Source organism: Haliotis asinina, chromosome 7, assembly GCF_037392515.1.
Source record: "Haliotis asinina isolate JCU_RB_2024 chromosome 7, JCU_Hal_asi_v2, whole genome shotgun sequence".
Lineage (NCBI taxonomy): Eukaryota > Metazoa > Mollusca > Gastropoda > Lepetellida > Haliotidae > Haliotis > Haliotis asinina.
This window is the reverse complement of record NC_090286.1, coordinates 29,771,235-29,788,630: the sequence shown is the minus strand read 5'-3', so window position 1 is coordinate 29,788,630 and position 17,396 is coordinate 29,771,235. Positions and strand designations below refer to the sequence as shown.

The 17,396-nt window shown below is 39.2% G+C and overlaps 1 protein-coding gene across 1 annotated transcript in view; it reads left to right on the top strand.

Moving 5' to 3' along the window:
- Window positions 1–2,084: 2,084 nt before the first annotated feature.
- Window positions 2,085–17,396, top strand: part of LOC137292206 (angiopoietin-1 receptor-like) — a 52,048-nt gene continuing 36,736 nt past the window's right edge. Inside the window, exon 1 of the mRNA XM_067823769.1 lies at window positions 2,085–2,332. Within this exon, the coding sequence (XP_067679870.1) occupies window positions 2,254–2,332 (79 nt within the window). The 5' untranslated portion in view covers window positions 2,085–2,253. The remainder of the gene's footprint in view (window positions 2,333–17,396) is intronic.

The window sequence follows — 17,396 nt, the reverse complement described above, 5'->3', positions numbered from 1 at the left end:
GCCTTTACAATGCTACTTGTTGTTACCCTGGATGGGAATAAAACCGCTCGACTCTAAGGCAGTATACCGGGTCTCAGATGGGTAATACTACCCATGTTTAAGTGTGGATTGATATCTCATAGCTGGCATTATCAAGCCGGCATTAGTTCTGAATCTAGACTTGCACAAGTCTATAAGCTTACAATTAATAGTTAAAATAATAATTTCTAAAATATGTAAGCTTTCCTCTAACAAAATGGCGTCCTCTAGACTTGCATTCTTTGAACGATTGAATTGCTATACATCCATGGACTTAGCATTCAGTATAACCCTGGAGCGCGAACGTTTAGATAAAAGTTGTTTTTTCAATGTGCAGCACTCTTAATATTTGTGCAACATAACTGACATCAGTTAATACGCATTATTGTAAACAAGGAACTGTGGTGGACACTTAACTGTAGAACATACGTAGTTAAAAGTTAACTTATAATTTAACGTTGCGGTCACCTTCCCAACTAGACTTGCACATGTCTTTAAGGTAAAAATTGATACTTTACATTAGAATTTCAAATAAATAAATAAATAAATAAATAAATAAATAAATAAATAAATAAATAAATAAATAAATAAATAAATAAATAAATAAATAAATAAATAAATAAATAAATAAATAAATAATCTGTCCGCTTATCCAAGCCTGCTTTTTCAAAGTATAGATTTATTATACATGCAAGGGCTTAGCACTCAGTACACCCTAGGAGCAAGGCTACAGAGTTGCTGCTAAAGATATAAGTTCTACAAAAATGGAAATATTCGTGTATACAGACGTAGGTCAGTAGGTCAGTAGGTCAGTAGGTCAGGCGAATAGATTACTCAGTTCCACATGGAGTAAATCGAAAGTATAAAAACTAAAAATAAAAAAAATGAGCTATCGATATTCCTTCTTTGGAGACAGGTCGCCTGAGTGGCTAATTCCCAATAAATATCCCACAGCAATTAAAAGCATGGATTAGTCATCGTGCCCCCAAATGATCATGATGTCAATGACTGGATTGTCTGTTTCAGATCCGACTATTTATAGAATGTGAGTGGATTAGTTTAATTTAACGCCATATTCCAGCGATATCACAGCAGGGGACACCAGGAATGGGTTTCACTCACTGTACCCGGATCTTCGGCGTGACGAGCGAACGCTTTAACCACTAGGCTACCCCACTGAAACGACTTTTCTTAGAAATATTGCTTAATGAAAACAACAAACAAAATGAAAAAAAGACGTTTCAACGTTGGACATCGTCTACAACAGTGCCTGCGCTGTCAGCCTCAACGGAATGATATTGAACATCTATAACCATACACAATGATTTATACACACACACTAGCGATTAACTGAGCGTCACCGAGCTGCATCCATGAGATTAGATTAACCGAAAACACTTTTGTCTTCAAACCAAAACGAACCAACAAATGTTGGTAGACGAGCACAACACCTTCCCTTGACATCGAGATGTTGTCTGACTAGATTAAAATCTTCCTTGAACATTTTTCCACATCATCTTCCTTTTTAAAGGAACGACATTTCAAATCCTAGCGCTTGGATCAAATTTTAAGTGGCTGTTCTTGTGATAGGTGTCATCAATCACACGTCTCTAAATTTCAAACTTGGGTAAAATATGTATTGTGGGCTCAACTTTGACCCCAAGCCTCTGATATGACCGCGAAACCTATCTTGAAAACCGTCAACATCACCCTGCAACTTTATGCCAAGAAAGAAATAAACACTTGCTTGTTTAACATGCCTCCAGAACTATTACTCTCTATCTTAGATCGGCGGAATTTAATCCGCTAAAAACTGATTTATTCGAGGCGTGTACACGGACGAGTCTCCATCCCATGTGGTCTTTCAACTTAATAATCCCGCACGCCACCAACGCCCGCCCACATCTCTTAAACACCTCATCTATTTTAATTTAAAAGCGGCAATTTTTCAATGCATTTATATCAACAATTCACTTAAACCTGACGGCGGAGAGCGATAGCCACTCACAGCCCGAGCTGGTCTTATTAAGCCAGAAAGCCCGTGTCAATCAAAACTTACTGTTAATGACCTATTGTGGTTCGCCCCTTTGCTGACTGTGGATATAGGGCATTGACGAAAACGACTTAGGGAGGAAGTCGAGAATCTGGTATAGGTCTGAAGGAAAATGAAATTGACATCCTGTCTTTGATATAGTGCTGTAGCCGCTCGTGGATACAACGTTATTTCATATCGTTATGGCCAGGAACGCTCAAGGATTTATCACCGTCTGTGCTTTCTCGTCTTTACTTCTGGTCATTTTGGCAAGGCCGAAAAGTAAGTGCTTTATTTACCTTTATCTTCAGGTGTTCCATTTGGATTGAAATTGAAAATTTGAAATTAACATGACTTTGGTAACTCTGTTGTCGCACTCGGCAATGTTCCTGCTGTATCACATAGGCCTTTGAATAGGTAAGTCTTGACTCTAGTAGATAATCCAGTGATTGATATTACGAGTAAAAACCGATACCATGGGTATGAGGTTATACGGTCAAGAAGTCGTAGAGCCTCAGCGCCCGATTCCCTCTGTCTCCTCTCTCGACAACGACATTTTGCAGGGCACCCATTCTAACCTCAAATCTATGTAAGCTATTAAATATTTCAAGTGACAGATAAAGTAAACATGAAATAAATGGACCCTTCTGTTCATTCGATTCATATTATATATCCATTCAAAAAGCATATTCCTAACTGTGTCATGGCACTAAATATTAAACAATTGTTTTCTGTTTCCCTGAAAATAATCTGAAGGTTATCGTCTTCTCAAGCTGAAAGCGTAATATAAAATAATACGAATCTTGTATTCATATATATCTTCAAATTGTCAATTTTATCTTAATTGTACTTCAGTAACCAAACAATGGTTTTCTTCCGTTTTCCTTTTAAAGACTGAACTCAGTTCTCTTTTTCTCAAACTGAAACCGAATTTTGAGAAAACGTTTCACATTTGACGTTTATTTCATCACGTTTAGATGAAACATTCAAAGGTTTCTGTAGCTAGCAACCTCCTTGTTACTTATGCATGTGAGGTCTTATGATTTGGAAACTCAACCCAAGCTAAAATACAAGGTTTACTTCGGTGCGACGCCTGTGTCCTTATATCAAATTATCATTCATTATTTTTACAGGTCATGACTTTTTAGCTTCAAACTGAGAAGCATGTTTCATAACGTCCTTATCTGATTTGCTTGCACTTCATCTATGCATCATATTTTAGTTCAAGTGCATTTTCACATGCTTGTAAATAAAATGAAAAAATCTACCTTCTTTTTCGTTTTTTGCTAACATTCGGTGACTCAAAGGAGAGATCGTGTTTCGTTTCGAAGGAAATCGGTGTATTTCACCGCTAGATCCAGTAGTCAGCTTGCAACAATTGGAGCAGTGTGTTAAGCGCTGATAACAGGGGGTTCACGTTTCAATATAAACAGATGCACCTTTTGAGAAAAACCGGCGACACCAATTAATCAACAACGAAGTTGTTGTGCCAGACCGTCTTTCTATTTTTGCCCCCACAGTCAGTTTTCACAAACCGTTCACTCATAGCCATATAGTAAACTTATTTCGGATTTATATTTACCTTTTTTAAAAAATGGTTTGGCGATTCCGTTATAGTTAAGGCTGTACTGCAGACATGAGATCTTGCCATGGCGTCGTCATTGGAGGTCTGCTGTGTATTTAATATCTGGCGTGAGGTATTTGGAACGAAGCGAGAGATCGCTAAGAACTTAAGTGACAGATAATTACCGCTCATCCCACAAAAAGACAAAGCCACACTTTCATTTTCTTAATCTCTAGAAAGGGTGTATCGGATCATCTTGGAACGCTGGTCCAAGTCTAGCCGGGAAGTATGCAGCTCTATCTGCCAAAGTAGGTGTATTAAAAACGTTTGAATTCATGAGAAAACCAGAGAGGACATTAGTGCACCAGAAAAATATCTCCGCCTCTACCAAATAGCATCTCCATTTCTTGTCTTTAAGCAATTGGCTATCTTACTGTCGCTCCTTCTCCATAGCTGGACTTACACTGCTGCGAGGCGTCCGCATATGTTCGTGCGGGTGAGTGAGTGGAAATCCATTTTAATTCTGTCTGTGAGTGAGCTAAGTTTTACGCCGCTTTTAGCATTATATATCCCAACACTATCACTGCAGAAGACACTAGAAATGGGCTTCACGCATTGTACCCATTTGGAGAATCGAACACGGGTCTTCAGCGTGATGAGGGGACTCTTTAACCACTAGCCTATCCTACCACCCCTTTAAATGTATTCTGTTTGGAAGATAGGGATGATAGCAACCCATATATCGAACAATACAAAAACCACCATGCCACATTAAAACCCAAACCTTCTTGTCTTGAGCTAAGGTCTCGTTGCTTCTCAGTACTTCGTTTTAATGCGGTTTCGAATCTGCTTCATTTATCTTTCATATGAATTACAGACACATCACATATTAATTATTCGCCTGAAACAACATGGCAAGGTCGTTTCGATGTTTTCAGTAAAAGAGAGTTAATGTGTCAACCGTTTTGCAGCAACCACGGAGGCTTAAACTGAATTTGATCTGGCATAACCATTTCTGACAGTGTCTGGATACGATTACACTCAATTAGCAAACCAAAACTTTACGACAGACAGGGGGCACTGTGTACATACGTACATACCTTACTGTCAGTTGGACCAGGGTTTGTAGAAGGATTGACTGTTTGTTGTTTACTTCGCAATCCTAATGAATAATCGGCACCCTACTAACCAAGCCAATGATAATTTATAGCTAGGAAATGTGATGGTGATTTGGAGGGTCGGTGGAAGGGGAGCATAAATGTTGCACACATGCACTATGAGGTGCATCAGCGATTTCTTACCTGACATGAGGGAAGGGGAACACTTACAAGTTTGGGGGTGAGGGGTCATTCACATTGTACATGTTTCTCCATAAAAGTCATCATCCCATTCTTCTAACCATTAGTTAGGTCCTCTTTAAATACTGGACGATTTAGCCTTACAATCAGCGTAGGGTTTGTTCCAACCCCCTCTTAATGTATTAGTAGACTTATAAAGAAGTGAGTGGGTAAGTTGGATTTCACACCACTTTTAGCTATATTCCAGCTATATCACGGCCGGGTACGCATAAATGGGTTTCACACATTGTAACCATTTGGGAAATCGAACCAGGAGCCAAACGTTTTAACCACTAGGCTACCCCACCGCACCCTATGACTTAGAGCTTTGTCTCAAAATAAGCAGACTGTGCGATGGAGATATGTAGATAGACACATCAGTGGTTGATATTATAAACAACGTCCCGGCTGTATGGGAACGTTGACGTGTTATCAGCGCAATAAATGAGAGACACTTCTTGTTTCAAGAAACACTTGAGTTTGCGCCGTAATGCACTCTCTAATAACTGGAAATTCATCACAAATAGTGAGATATCCACACTTTTACAAAAAATAGGGCGGTGGAATAGCGAAGTGGTTAAAGCATCCGTTTGTCATACCAAAGACCCGTGTTCGATTACGCACATCGTGATATTGCTGGAATATTGCTAAAGCGGCCTAAAACTAGATTCAATCACAAGAAACATATTTCTTTCTGATACACCTTATCTGTCATGCGCAAATCAAAGCAGCTGCACAAATACAAAAATAAAATGAATGTTCACAAAGTACGTCAATAATAAACGAAAACTGATTCTTTGTCGATTTTCAGGGGATTGTTTCGTTTCGATATTGAACATACTGAAGTCAATGACCACAGCTTGACAATGTCTGTGTACTTGACCGCTCAGTAGGTCACACCTCCGTGGCCAGGTCGAAGTGACGAGGCGCGGTCTCCCTGTTCAGCCAAATGTGATGTCAAGTGTTTTGGGCTGTTATTTCCTAACGGTATACTTTCGTATGACGGGGAGGAAAATCATATGTGCTTCGTGAGAACCCCTGGCGAAAATATGAGGGACGGTCACTTTGAATATTCCTTCTGGGTAAGACAACTATCGCTAGAGCTATGCTAGGCATTACAAACAGGATCATCATCATCATCATCATCATCATCATCATCATCATCATCACCACCACCACCACCACCACCACCATCATCATCGTCAAAACCCACCATCATCTTCGTCAGTAAGCGCTCGAAATTACTGTACCCCATATCTATCCTGAGTACACACGTGTTTGTATGACTAAATTTTATCTACCATAAGCAGGGTTTTCCTTTTCTATTCACTCACAAGTAGCAACACTATATTCACCGTTTATCACATTTTCACGGCAACAGTAAGGGGCTAGTTCTCACAAGCTGCAAGTATGTTATCATCGTTCAATCGTGTCCCCGGGTTTGGGTCAACAGCGAACTTTGACATGTAACCGGAAGTGTTTTCTTTGTTTTTTCTGTCTACTCGTCTCTCCCTCCTCAACCTCCTCCTGTCTCTGCCTCCCCTCTGTCTCCCCCCTCTCCCTCTGTCTCTCTCTGTCTCTCTCCATACGCGTTCTTAAAGCTGGACTATTGCGACATTAAACAACAATAAAATCGTATGTGTACATACGCGTATGTGTATATGTGCGTGCATCTAAGGCCAGTATGTATGCGTTTGTGTGTGCGCATTCGTGCGTGCATACTGTCTTTTCAAACCTCGTATAGGAAATGTTTCAGGAGAACAATTGTTGAAACAGTCTGTTTCAGTATCATCCCCTTTGATTTGTTTCTATGCTGTTCACATCTCTTTCGACATTTATGAATACATGTGATTCACTCGGTTCTCTTGGCCAGAGAGGATCAACCTTTACCATATTCTCTATGATTAGAAACTGGGGAACAAAGGAAAGTAACAGAGTGCAGACCAGGAGACCACGTGACTCTGGGAAATGGTTCCAATCTGCAGACCGCACTGCCACGCATGACGTGATTGAACACAATGCGTCCAAAGCAGTAGCGTATTAGTTTCACTCGCCACTTCTTAAACGACTTCAGGGGCGGTGGGGTAGCCTAGTGGTCGACATGCTCTTTGATTAGATTTAGATTTAGATTTAGATTTAGCTATTCATGAAAGAACCCGAAACCAAACCAAACCGGCTGGCTGGATAATAACAGGATTCCCTCCTACTATAATGAGTGAGTGAGTTTAGTTTTACACAGCGTTTAAGCAACATCACAACTGGTGGACACCAGAAATAGGTTTCACACATTGTACTCATGTGTGGACTCGAAACTGGGTCTTCGGAGTGAAGAGCGAACGCTTTTACCACTAGGCTACCTCACCGGCCCCTTTCCAAACTATGCTACTGGTCGCGACATACATTCTGCCGACACAGTGCCAATTATTTCAGTACATAACAACCACATAATTGGCATCCTTACAGTCTGCAAGTTCATTCCCCTGATCAAATTTGGATAATGTGCTTACCCGGATGTGAGCACGAATGTGACTGCTGAAACAATTTTCAACATTGACCTACCACCGAAGTGCTCAAATACGTTGATCCGGTTCCGCGTTATCCGTGTCTCAGTACATGTACATGTTTCCGTGTTATCCGTGTCTCAGTATAGATGTTTCCGTGTTATCCGTGTCTCAGTACAGATGTTTCCGAGTTATCCGTGTCTCAGTACAGATTTTTTCCGAGTTATCCGTGTCTCAGTACAGATGTTTCCGTGTTATCCAGGTCTCAGCAGAGACGTTTCTGTATTATCCAAATCTCCGAGTAATAAGTTTCGTTAGACATATTTCTGTGTTATCCACGCCTCAGTGACAATATGACAATGCATGTTTCAGTAACGATATGTTCGTGTTTGTATTTCTTGCAGAATAATTGTTCTATATTGGTTGATGTGGGATATCATTTGGCTTCAGTTACCTATAGATATCAAGAAGACAAATATCAGTGAATTTTCGAAACACAGGATAAGGTACCATACTGAACGAAGTCACGTTGTAGAAGTACCTACTTAATCTTTCACAAATTAAAAGAGTCAAATTTACGATATACATTCCTCATCAGATACACAATGCTTTAATATGGACCCATAATCATCCACAATAACAATTTATTGAGAATTATTTGAATAAATAAAAACAAAAACAAATGTAAATTTGGAACCAATATTTTTTAACGCTTCGAAAAATGCCGAACAATATCTGTGTGCTGCCACTAGCCTCCTGGGTATCGGGGGCTATATGTTGATTTGCCTAGTCTCGCTTTGTGAAGTTGTGTAAACATTCTTACTTCTATATACTTAGAGATTCAATCAAATTTAGTAGACACGATGGGTCATTTGGGGTTACATCTGTGAGGAACGACAAGGGCAAAACATTTTTAGATTGTATTTACAAACGATGTTATAATGCAACCATTAATTACGTTTATTTGAAATGTTTGACAGCATGTTTACACATGTTCCAATTTTGTCTCATTATTTATGTGAAATGTTGTTCTTTTTAACTACGATTATCAAAATGTTAAAACTTGATTGAAATAATTTCATTTTCTTTCTGCCTTGGGGACCTTCCTAACGCGTTCTTTCACAGTTTGAACGATGTTCGTGAACGTTCTATTTACTGATGTTATATGAGAACATCGTCTCTGTGAAACGTACAATGTCATAGAAGATGGACAACGTTGATCGGTGGCCATGATGATGTACACCAGTTTATACTAAAGTGCCACTAAAACAAATTAAACCTGTTGACAACAAACAAACAATCAATTAAACCTGTACACAACAAACATACTTATAAACCTGTGCACAAGAGACAAACGACTAAACCAGTAAGTGCAGTTTAATCTCACTTCAGTCTGCTGCCTGTAATCATTGTGCAATGACTGTAAGCTTTCACTTGGCTTCAAAATCCACGTGTTCTTGGTTATCAATCAACACATATGTGTAATTTACTCGTTAATCAATCACTGTCCCATTTGCCTTGTTCAATTCAGCTAGGCAGGCAGGCAGGCAGGCAGGCAGGCAGGCAGGCAGGCAGGCAGGCAGGCAGGCAGGCAGGCAGGCAGGCAGGCAGGCAGACAGACAGACAGACAAGTTTATTCCGTAAAAGGCCACAGGCCCATCATACAGTCATTTGCATATGGTGTTGGATTTAGTGCACATGTTGTTTAAAAGACGCATTTCTAGTGCGCTGAAGTACATAGTACAGAAACATACTAACATCTTTAATAACATAGGCATTACTTGTTTTCATAACATTAATAAAATTGGCATTTGGATCAACAATCAGTCAAATATTTCTGAATATATCTTAATCTTAAATCCGAAAAGCGTTCACACTTCAGGAATACATGAAATTCATCTTCAACAACATTTTTGTCATTCAATTTACAAAATAAACATAATCAAACGTGAGAGTATGTGTTCCTTTATTTCCAGAAAGAAAGAACGAAACCTGAAAAAGAATAAGGGAACACTTGCACTTTCTTGTGTTCCCTTATTCGTTTCCATGAGTTTTTCTTTGATATGATATACTTCCGATTCTTTCCTGATCTTGCTAGCAAAAGAAAGTATACAGTTTTATGATGACTTGAAATGGAAACGATTATTAAATGGTCAGGATAGAATTAGCACCGTTCTGGTTTGGACTTTCATTTCCACTGTTAAGGCGATTGTAATTTTTGGGGTAATTCAAGTGTATATGCTATCTTTATTGCGATTTCCATACGGTTCAATTAAATAAAATGTTACAGATATACAGATATACAGTGCAGATATATCATCTTGTCACAACCCATACAGATATACAACACAATGTGATATTTTATCGGTCGAAACATTACCAACAATCAGTATTTGAACTGTATAGTGTGATACCTTTTTATGGTCAAGTTGACAGTGAAATAGACAGACACTGCACAACGCCCCGACATGACGCTCCTCGACCAAAGGTCAGTGGATGTCGTTCAAGGGTCTCAATCTATCTGGACATGTTCATTGCAGATAAGTACGTGCATTGCACAGGCTTGGCACTATGAGGCAAAGCAAAGCGACACTTTCCTGTTGTCTATTTCAGCATGTGATATTAAGGAAGTATTCCAAAACTACGTGCTATTTATCTCGTAAGGAGAAAATTGATTTCTCCGTCATTAGTGACTGAGCGAGTGAGTGAGTTTAGTTTTACGCCGCAATATTCCAGCTATGTGGTGGCGGTCTGTAAATAATCGAGTCTGGACCAGACAATGCAGTGCTTAACAGCATGAGCATCGATCTGCGAGATTGGGAACCAATGACATGTGTCAGCGAGTCTCATATCGCCCGATCCCGTTAGTGGCCTTTTACGACAAGAATCGGTTACTGAAGATCAAATCTTTACGGGTCGATGATGATGATGATGATGACAACAACGACGACGTTGTCGGATAATTGTTTGCAATATGAAGACAGATCGTAAATTTTCAAACATGATCCAAACAATCCAGTTATTTGTACTTTAAACATCTGATCTACATCAACAATCATAGTGTTCTGGTATCGCCAAGGGACACAACTCAGCAAAGCGAATTGCGGGGCCTTAAACGACCTGACCATCCTTGGCCCTGTCGAGTAAGAGAGTCATTCAGCCCCCGGTTTGGGTTTTTTAAGTTTGACAAAAGGACCCCATATAGATACAGTGCACCGCTCTGTCTTTTTATACGCAATAAGAGCATTAAAATGTTTAAAATTCTTTCTTTTAATCAGGGAATGTACAAAAGAGCTCGAAAAAAAAGCCCTGTACTAGACACAGCACAAACAACATGCAGGACGCTGTTTATGTCCGTTATTCATAGACTTGTTTCTTCTGGGGCTCCAAATTAATTTGCAGGATTAAATATAACGTACTGGATACCCAAAATAACGTTTTCTAGGCCTTCTGCTACACCTAAAATACTGATAAGACTTGTAAACAAACCGCGATAGCAACACTGATATGTGCGAGATGTGACAGCATTTGAAGATTGTTTCCATTTTTCACCTCATTTAAAATGGCCTTGCATTGACATAAACACGTATACAGCTCACTGGATATACACAGGGGTGCAAACTATGTCCTATAAGTCTCCAGACACCATTAGGATGCATTAAAGTCGAATGGCACCACCCTCACAGAATTATATAATTGGCATTAAGATTGAGATTGTCACGATCTGTGATGAAAGGAGACTAATTTATGCTGTATAGAGTCACGACTTTGCCAGATGCCTACGAGATTTGCAAGAGAAAAATGGTACAAATCTTTAAAATATTGCTACGTTTACTTTATGTCTTGTAAAGGCGTCATTCGAGTGTTAATTTGTGTTTATTTAGCTCGTACTTGTCTGTCCCACACTCCCTGAAGCACATTATTTTCTCTATTGCTCAGCCCTCCCTGCAATGCTGAAGCCTTTAATGAAGCAAGTCTAGATTTCCTCAGGTTCACAACAGCTGGTCATTTGCGGGCCCCTTTTCAGTTTAAATGGACCTATTTGTCAATATCAAAACTATATATATTCAGAGTCTAAGCCTTAGTCTAACCTCAGAGTTATATCCTACCTTTGACATAGCCATCTGTACGTAATGGAATCGGGATCATACAAACAATTGGTTGATATTGTGAGCATCGCCCAACGTCCGATTATAGGTGGTCAGATACCTGAGTCTGGACATGACACGACAACAATAACAACACCTTTTCTTAACCTGGCTGGTTCTTCTTGGCCATAGGTAGTAGTCACACGTTTACCTTGCACAAAGACCATTGTTGTCGCTGAGTGAATGATCTTTTCCTCCAAGATCAATTCTAAATGGTTGTCGTTCGTGTTGAAATTGCCATTCCAAGATGAATGGTGTGCATCTCTTTCTTGAAGATCGTGTTATTCTAAGATGAATTTTGAATGATTGTCGTTCTTGACGATCTTGTCATTCCAGATGACTTTTGAATGATTGCCGTTCTTGATGATCTGATCATTCCAACATTAACGAGAGTGGTTGTCGTACATGATGAAATTGTCATTCCAAGATGACTTTTAAATGAATGTCGTTCTTTATGACCATGTCATTCCAAGATGAATTTTGAATGAATGTCGTTCTTGATAATCATGTCATTCTAAGATGATTTTTGAATGAATGTCGTTCTTTATGAAACTGTCATTCTAAGAGGAATTTTAAATGAATGAATGTCGTTCTTGATAATCATGTCATTCCAAGATGACTTTTGAATGAATGTCGTTCTTGATGAGCTTGTCGATCAAAGATAAATGTTAAATGCATGTTGCTTCACACCACACTTACAATAGCAAGCTCATGCCCAACTGCATCAGAGGGACGCCGTCAGTAACGGCTGTTCATGGGAATACTAGATGAACAAAAAGCAGCTAGGTAATTCGGTTTTATCGACTCATTCTATATCGAAACAGTTAACAGTTGACCACATCGTCTTCAGTCGATTATCGAACTTACACTTTTGATGATTTCAAATAAAACGGGGTAATACAGTGGTTGTTTGTCAATGGCGGAGTATGTATTACCATTGGCATGAAGGTCTATTTCAGGATCATATATACACATTTCTACTATGGAAGGTTATGTTAACACAGATATTACGACAGACGTATAGACAAGGGTGCTGGTGAAAAGGAACACGTTACAACAAAAATCAAACTTAAAGGTTTCATTTCATGACATGACGAAGGACAGTGTAACTTCTTTCAAAATGTCACTAGTATTTATTAAAATGTGACGAAATCTGCTGCAGTTCCTTACTCCGAAAGCTGACCTGTGTTCATACCATCATCGCTATAAAGAAACTAAAACGAGCCAAATTCGAGCATCCAGGTATAGTGTCTAACTGCGGGAAAACACCTTGTCCCCAAAATTTCAAGGCAAACGAAACCTGCTAAAGTTATATAAAAGAATGAGACTTACGTTATTGCTGTATTAAAAACCACTCATATTTCATATTTAATGTCCTCCTATAGTTTTTACGGCCGTGTGCAGTAACAAGAAATTCCATCACGTAGTTAATAGATCACGTGATATTCTACATCTTCTAGTCTCTGTACAACGTTCGATGACCACCTTTACTGGACATGTTGTCGATTGCCTTAAAATACTTCAGTTTAGCAGATATTTTCAAAACTCATTTTAAAATAGGTTTTGTTAAAATAGAATTAAACTGGGAATGTTATTCAGCCGTGATGCCTGTAATTAGGAGCAAGTGTCAAAACATATTAATCAAGTCATGAAGTCATAAAGGTCATTTAAAAATCACCAGACTGGAACATATCAGAGTAAATTAGCTTATTTCATTGCATAAAACACCAGGCGGTGAATAGATATAGAAATTTAATTTACGGGGGGTTAAAAAGTTAGATTCAGACGTTAGAAATAATTTTAAGCAATGTCATCACCATTAGGGAAATTTAACAGGAAGACAGACTCTTGATTTTCAATGACTGAAGACTCGGCGACTCTCGTAACCTAAGTAGAACCACGCGGCTCTGGACAAAACGTTTTTCAACAAATTTAATCTTTTTAACATTTTCTTATTAGCTTTTGGCGCCAGCGTGCCACTGGAGGCTGACGCCTACGTTCCTTGATCGTGGGGTTTTGGTCTCTCGTTTATTTTCAAAGAATAAAGACATGTTGAAATATATCTTGTGATAAAATTCTATCCGATTTTCACTCAGTTCCATGTCTCCGAAAAACACATGCTGGCATTGATGAATGTACATAACCTTTTGGACAAGGTTCACGTGGATAACACCACGACAGTCATAATTAGAGTTAATGTATGCGATCCTGTTGTAATTAAGTCGAGATTCCATGATGGATTGTATACAGTGTTAGTTTTTCTCAGTGCACTTATCAGTATTTCTAGACATACGACTTGGAAACGCGATTGTTTTTTTATCTAGTATTCATGAAGTTGGGAAAAAATACGACAAAAATGTATATAATGAATTTCAGTTTCATTAAGGATTTGCATCTTAAAGTGTATACGTTTGTCAAAACTGTAGATACACGCACACGCACACGCACGCGCACGCGCACGCGCACGCGCACGCGCACATCACGTTTTGTATCCGTCTGTCAAAATCGTAGACACCCAAACAGTAGCAACTGCTCCATCAACACAGTTTACGCAGATGCATGGTCTATGTAGCGCACATACCTCCATCTACGCAGAAGATACTGTCATCTCCGAAGATGGTATTTGCATATCCGTAGAGGATTCTTTATCTCCTAACATGATATTATAATTTAAACTACAATAAAAAGCAAAAAGCTTAAATAAATACAACAAAACTTCGACACATTTGAATGAGGAGACACACGATTCTGAGAGAACATCAACAAAGGCGCATCGTGGTTTAAAGTCAAACAAATCAGTCCTTATTATTGGAACCTGGCAATACATAAAACATACAGGGAACAACTGATTACATATGGTCGACTTAATTATAATTGATAATTCCTTCTCCAAAGCACAGTATAAAATCCTAACGTAAGTATGGTCTTGGTAGATCTTTATTTTCCTTTACTAATACGTTTTCGAGCAGTGAGGTAGCCTAGCGGTTAAACGTTTCGCTCGTTGCGCCGAAAACCCGGGTTCGATTCCCCACATGGGTAAAATGTGTGACGCTCATTTCTGTTGTCTTCCGCTGTGTAATTGCTAGAATAGTGCTGAAAGCGGCGTAAAACCATACTCTCTCTCTCACTCGCTCACTCACTCACTTACACATTCTCACATTCTCACAGTTCTACGCCCTAAACTACTCGCCACACGTCAACTGTTTCCAGCATCTACATGAAACAATACGTCTGTCTGCAGGTTTACATACGAACACAGGCGATCACGCAGAGGAGGCATTGTTTTACAAGTACAATACTAGTAGACAGTCTCACAGTGACGCATTTCGGCGCCAAGGTGTACACACACAATAAGCCAACCCAACGATAATGCAAATAGTAAGCAATACATGCCCAACATAATCGATAAATGGAAAGTATCAGGTGAAACTGTAAAAAAAACCCCATTTATTAAAACCTAAATCGTGTTATAGTAAAACGAGACCCGTGAAGATTCGTGTTAGAATTGATCTTCGGCAAGCCATGCTTGTCGTAAGAATCAACTAACAGGACCCGGGGGTCAGGCTCGCTGTTGGCTAACACATGTCATCGTATCCCACCTTCGTATGTTGGTGCTCATGAAGCTGATCACTGGATTGACTGGTTCGATTCAGGCTCGATTATTTACAGACCGACCCAATGTAGCTGAAATATCTCGGCACCAAACAACTAACAAACAAACAAACCGTAACAGGGTGTCAGAGTCACTTCTTGTCCCCGTATCAGGGCACTGCCCTAAAGAACCAATAAAGGTTTCTTCTCGAATGCTCGTGAAAGCATTAAATAGTTCCTCAATCTCGACATGCTTAAACAGCTGTATTCGATAAACGAATAACACGAAGAGAATATCAGTCTCGATAGTCTGCCAAAACAGATTCCACTGAGCATGAGAAATAAAACTAATGTGAAAGTCCCAGGAAGAAGAAATCATTTAAATTGAAAAGGAGCCCCGGTGAGGTGGGAAATCTAAACTTGCTTCCTTTGGGGCTTTAGTATTGCGGGGAGGGGTAAGCTAGAAGGAAATATTGCGGTCCAGGGACTGTTAGACAGACTAGATATCGGTGTACAGGTCGCTTTATAAACGGGCATTGTTTCCCTACAGCGCATGCGGCGCGTTTATATCACGCAAAATCTCAACATTCATGGGGGCTGAAACAAGAACGTTTTTCATATCAAAAAGAAATGTTTTTATTTTTTAAGATAACACGTGACCAAATCATTCCTCAAATTGACGTGCGAAACATGTAAAAACCATCTGGAACTGCTTAGGAAACCAAACTGGTGTCAAACGGTAAACAGCTACTGAGTGTGAGCAGCGCGTTAAGAACATTTGTGTTATCAGGCGCCAGCAGTGTTGAATTTTTATATATTCTTTTTGTTGTCTGCGTCATATAATAGCGGCTAAGAAATGCATATTCATATTTTCAAGTACAAAGGTGCAATATGTTTATACCATGTGGAATCGACGATCCCAATACACAAACTGAGCCTTGTTCCACTGAAACAGTGGGTGGGTTTGTGTATGTGTTTCCTTAAGATGCTACTGAACCTAATGATATATTAATGAAAGACTGGCAGATACATCACAAAACACGAACGTTTATATTATTGTTGGATACTCTAAAATGCCACCAGTTAGCTGTGATCATTATTTGATCTGTTTGTTGATGTAACGGGTTCAGTTTGGGAACCGACGGAAAATTTATCTGAGCGAGCGAACGAATGACATGTCATTGTCCAGTATTTTGAAATGTAAGAGTCGATATTTCCATGCACAATACAAATAAACCGCATCAAAGTAAAAATCTAAAAGACTAATAAACATCCCGTCAGACAAACGATATCTGAATTCAGTTTCTTCAAACGCAAATACATATTCTTGGTACATCAACATGCAGTGTTATTTCAGAAAATTGAAATAACCTGTAACATAAAGTGTGAGTTTTAAGCTGTTTGTAGCAATATTCCAGCAAAATATCGGCGGGGGAATCAGAAATGGGCTTCACACATTGTATTATGCGGGGAATTGAACCCGGGCCTTCGGCGTGACGAGCGAACGCTTTAACCACTAGACTACCCACACTGCCCCTGTAATATGAATAACCTTTATAGTTCCGGAATATCTGACAACGATATGTGGACTAAGACGATTATCGTACATGACTGAACGATCGTGGGAGCTTTGCAACATATAAATGACATTCTTGCTTGACATATCCTACTCGTTGCAGCATAATGGTATTCTTGCTGAATTCGTTGTAGCATGATGGTATTCTTGTTGAACCCGTTGTAGCATGATGGTATTCTTGCTAAGCTCGTTGTAGCATAATGGCAGGCCTGCTTAACTCGTTGTAGCATAATGGCAGGCCTGCTTAACTCGTTGTAGCATAATGGCAATTCTGCTTAACTCGTTGTAGCATAATGGCAATTCTGCTTAACTCGTTGTAGCATAATGGTATTCTTACTAAACTTGTTGTGGCGTTATGGTATTCTTGCTAAACTCGTTGTAGCATAATGATATTCTGGTTTAACTCGTTGTAACATAATGGTATTCTTGGTAAACTCGTTATAGCACAATGGTATTCTTGCTAAACTCGTTATTCCATAATGGCATTCTTGCAAAACTCGTTATAGCATATTGGTATTTTTGCTTAATTCGTTGTAGCATAATGGTACTCTTGCTAAACTTGTACCGTAATGACATTCTTGCTAAACGTTTTGTAGCGTAATGATATTCTTGCTTAACTGGTTGTAGCA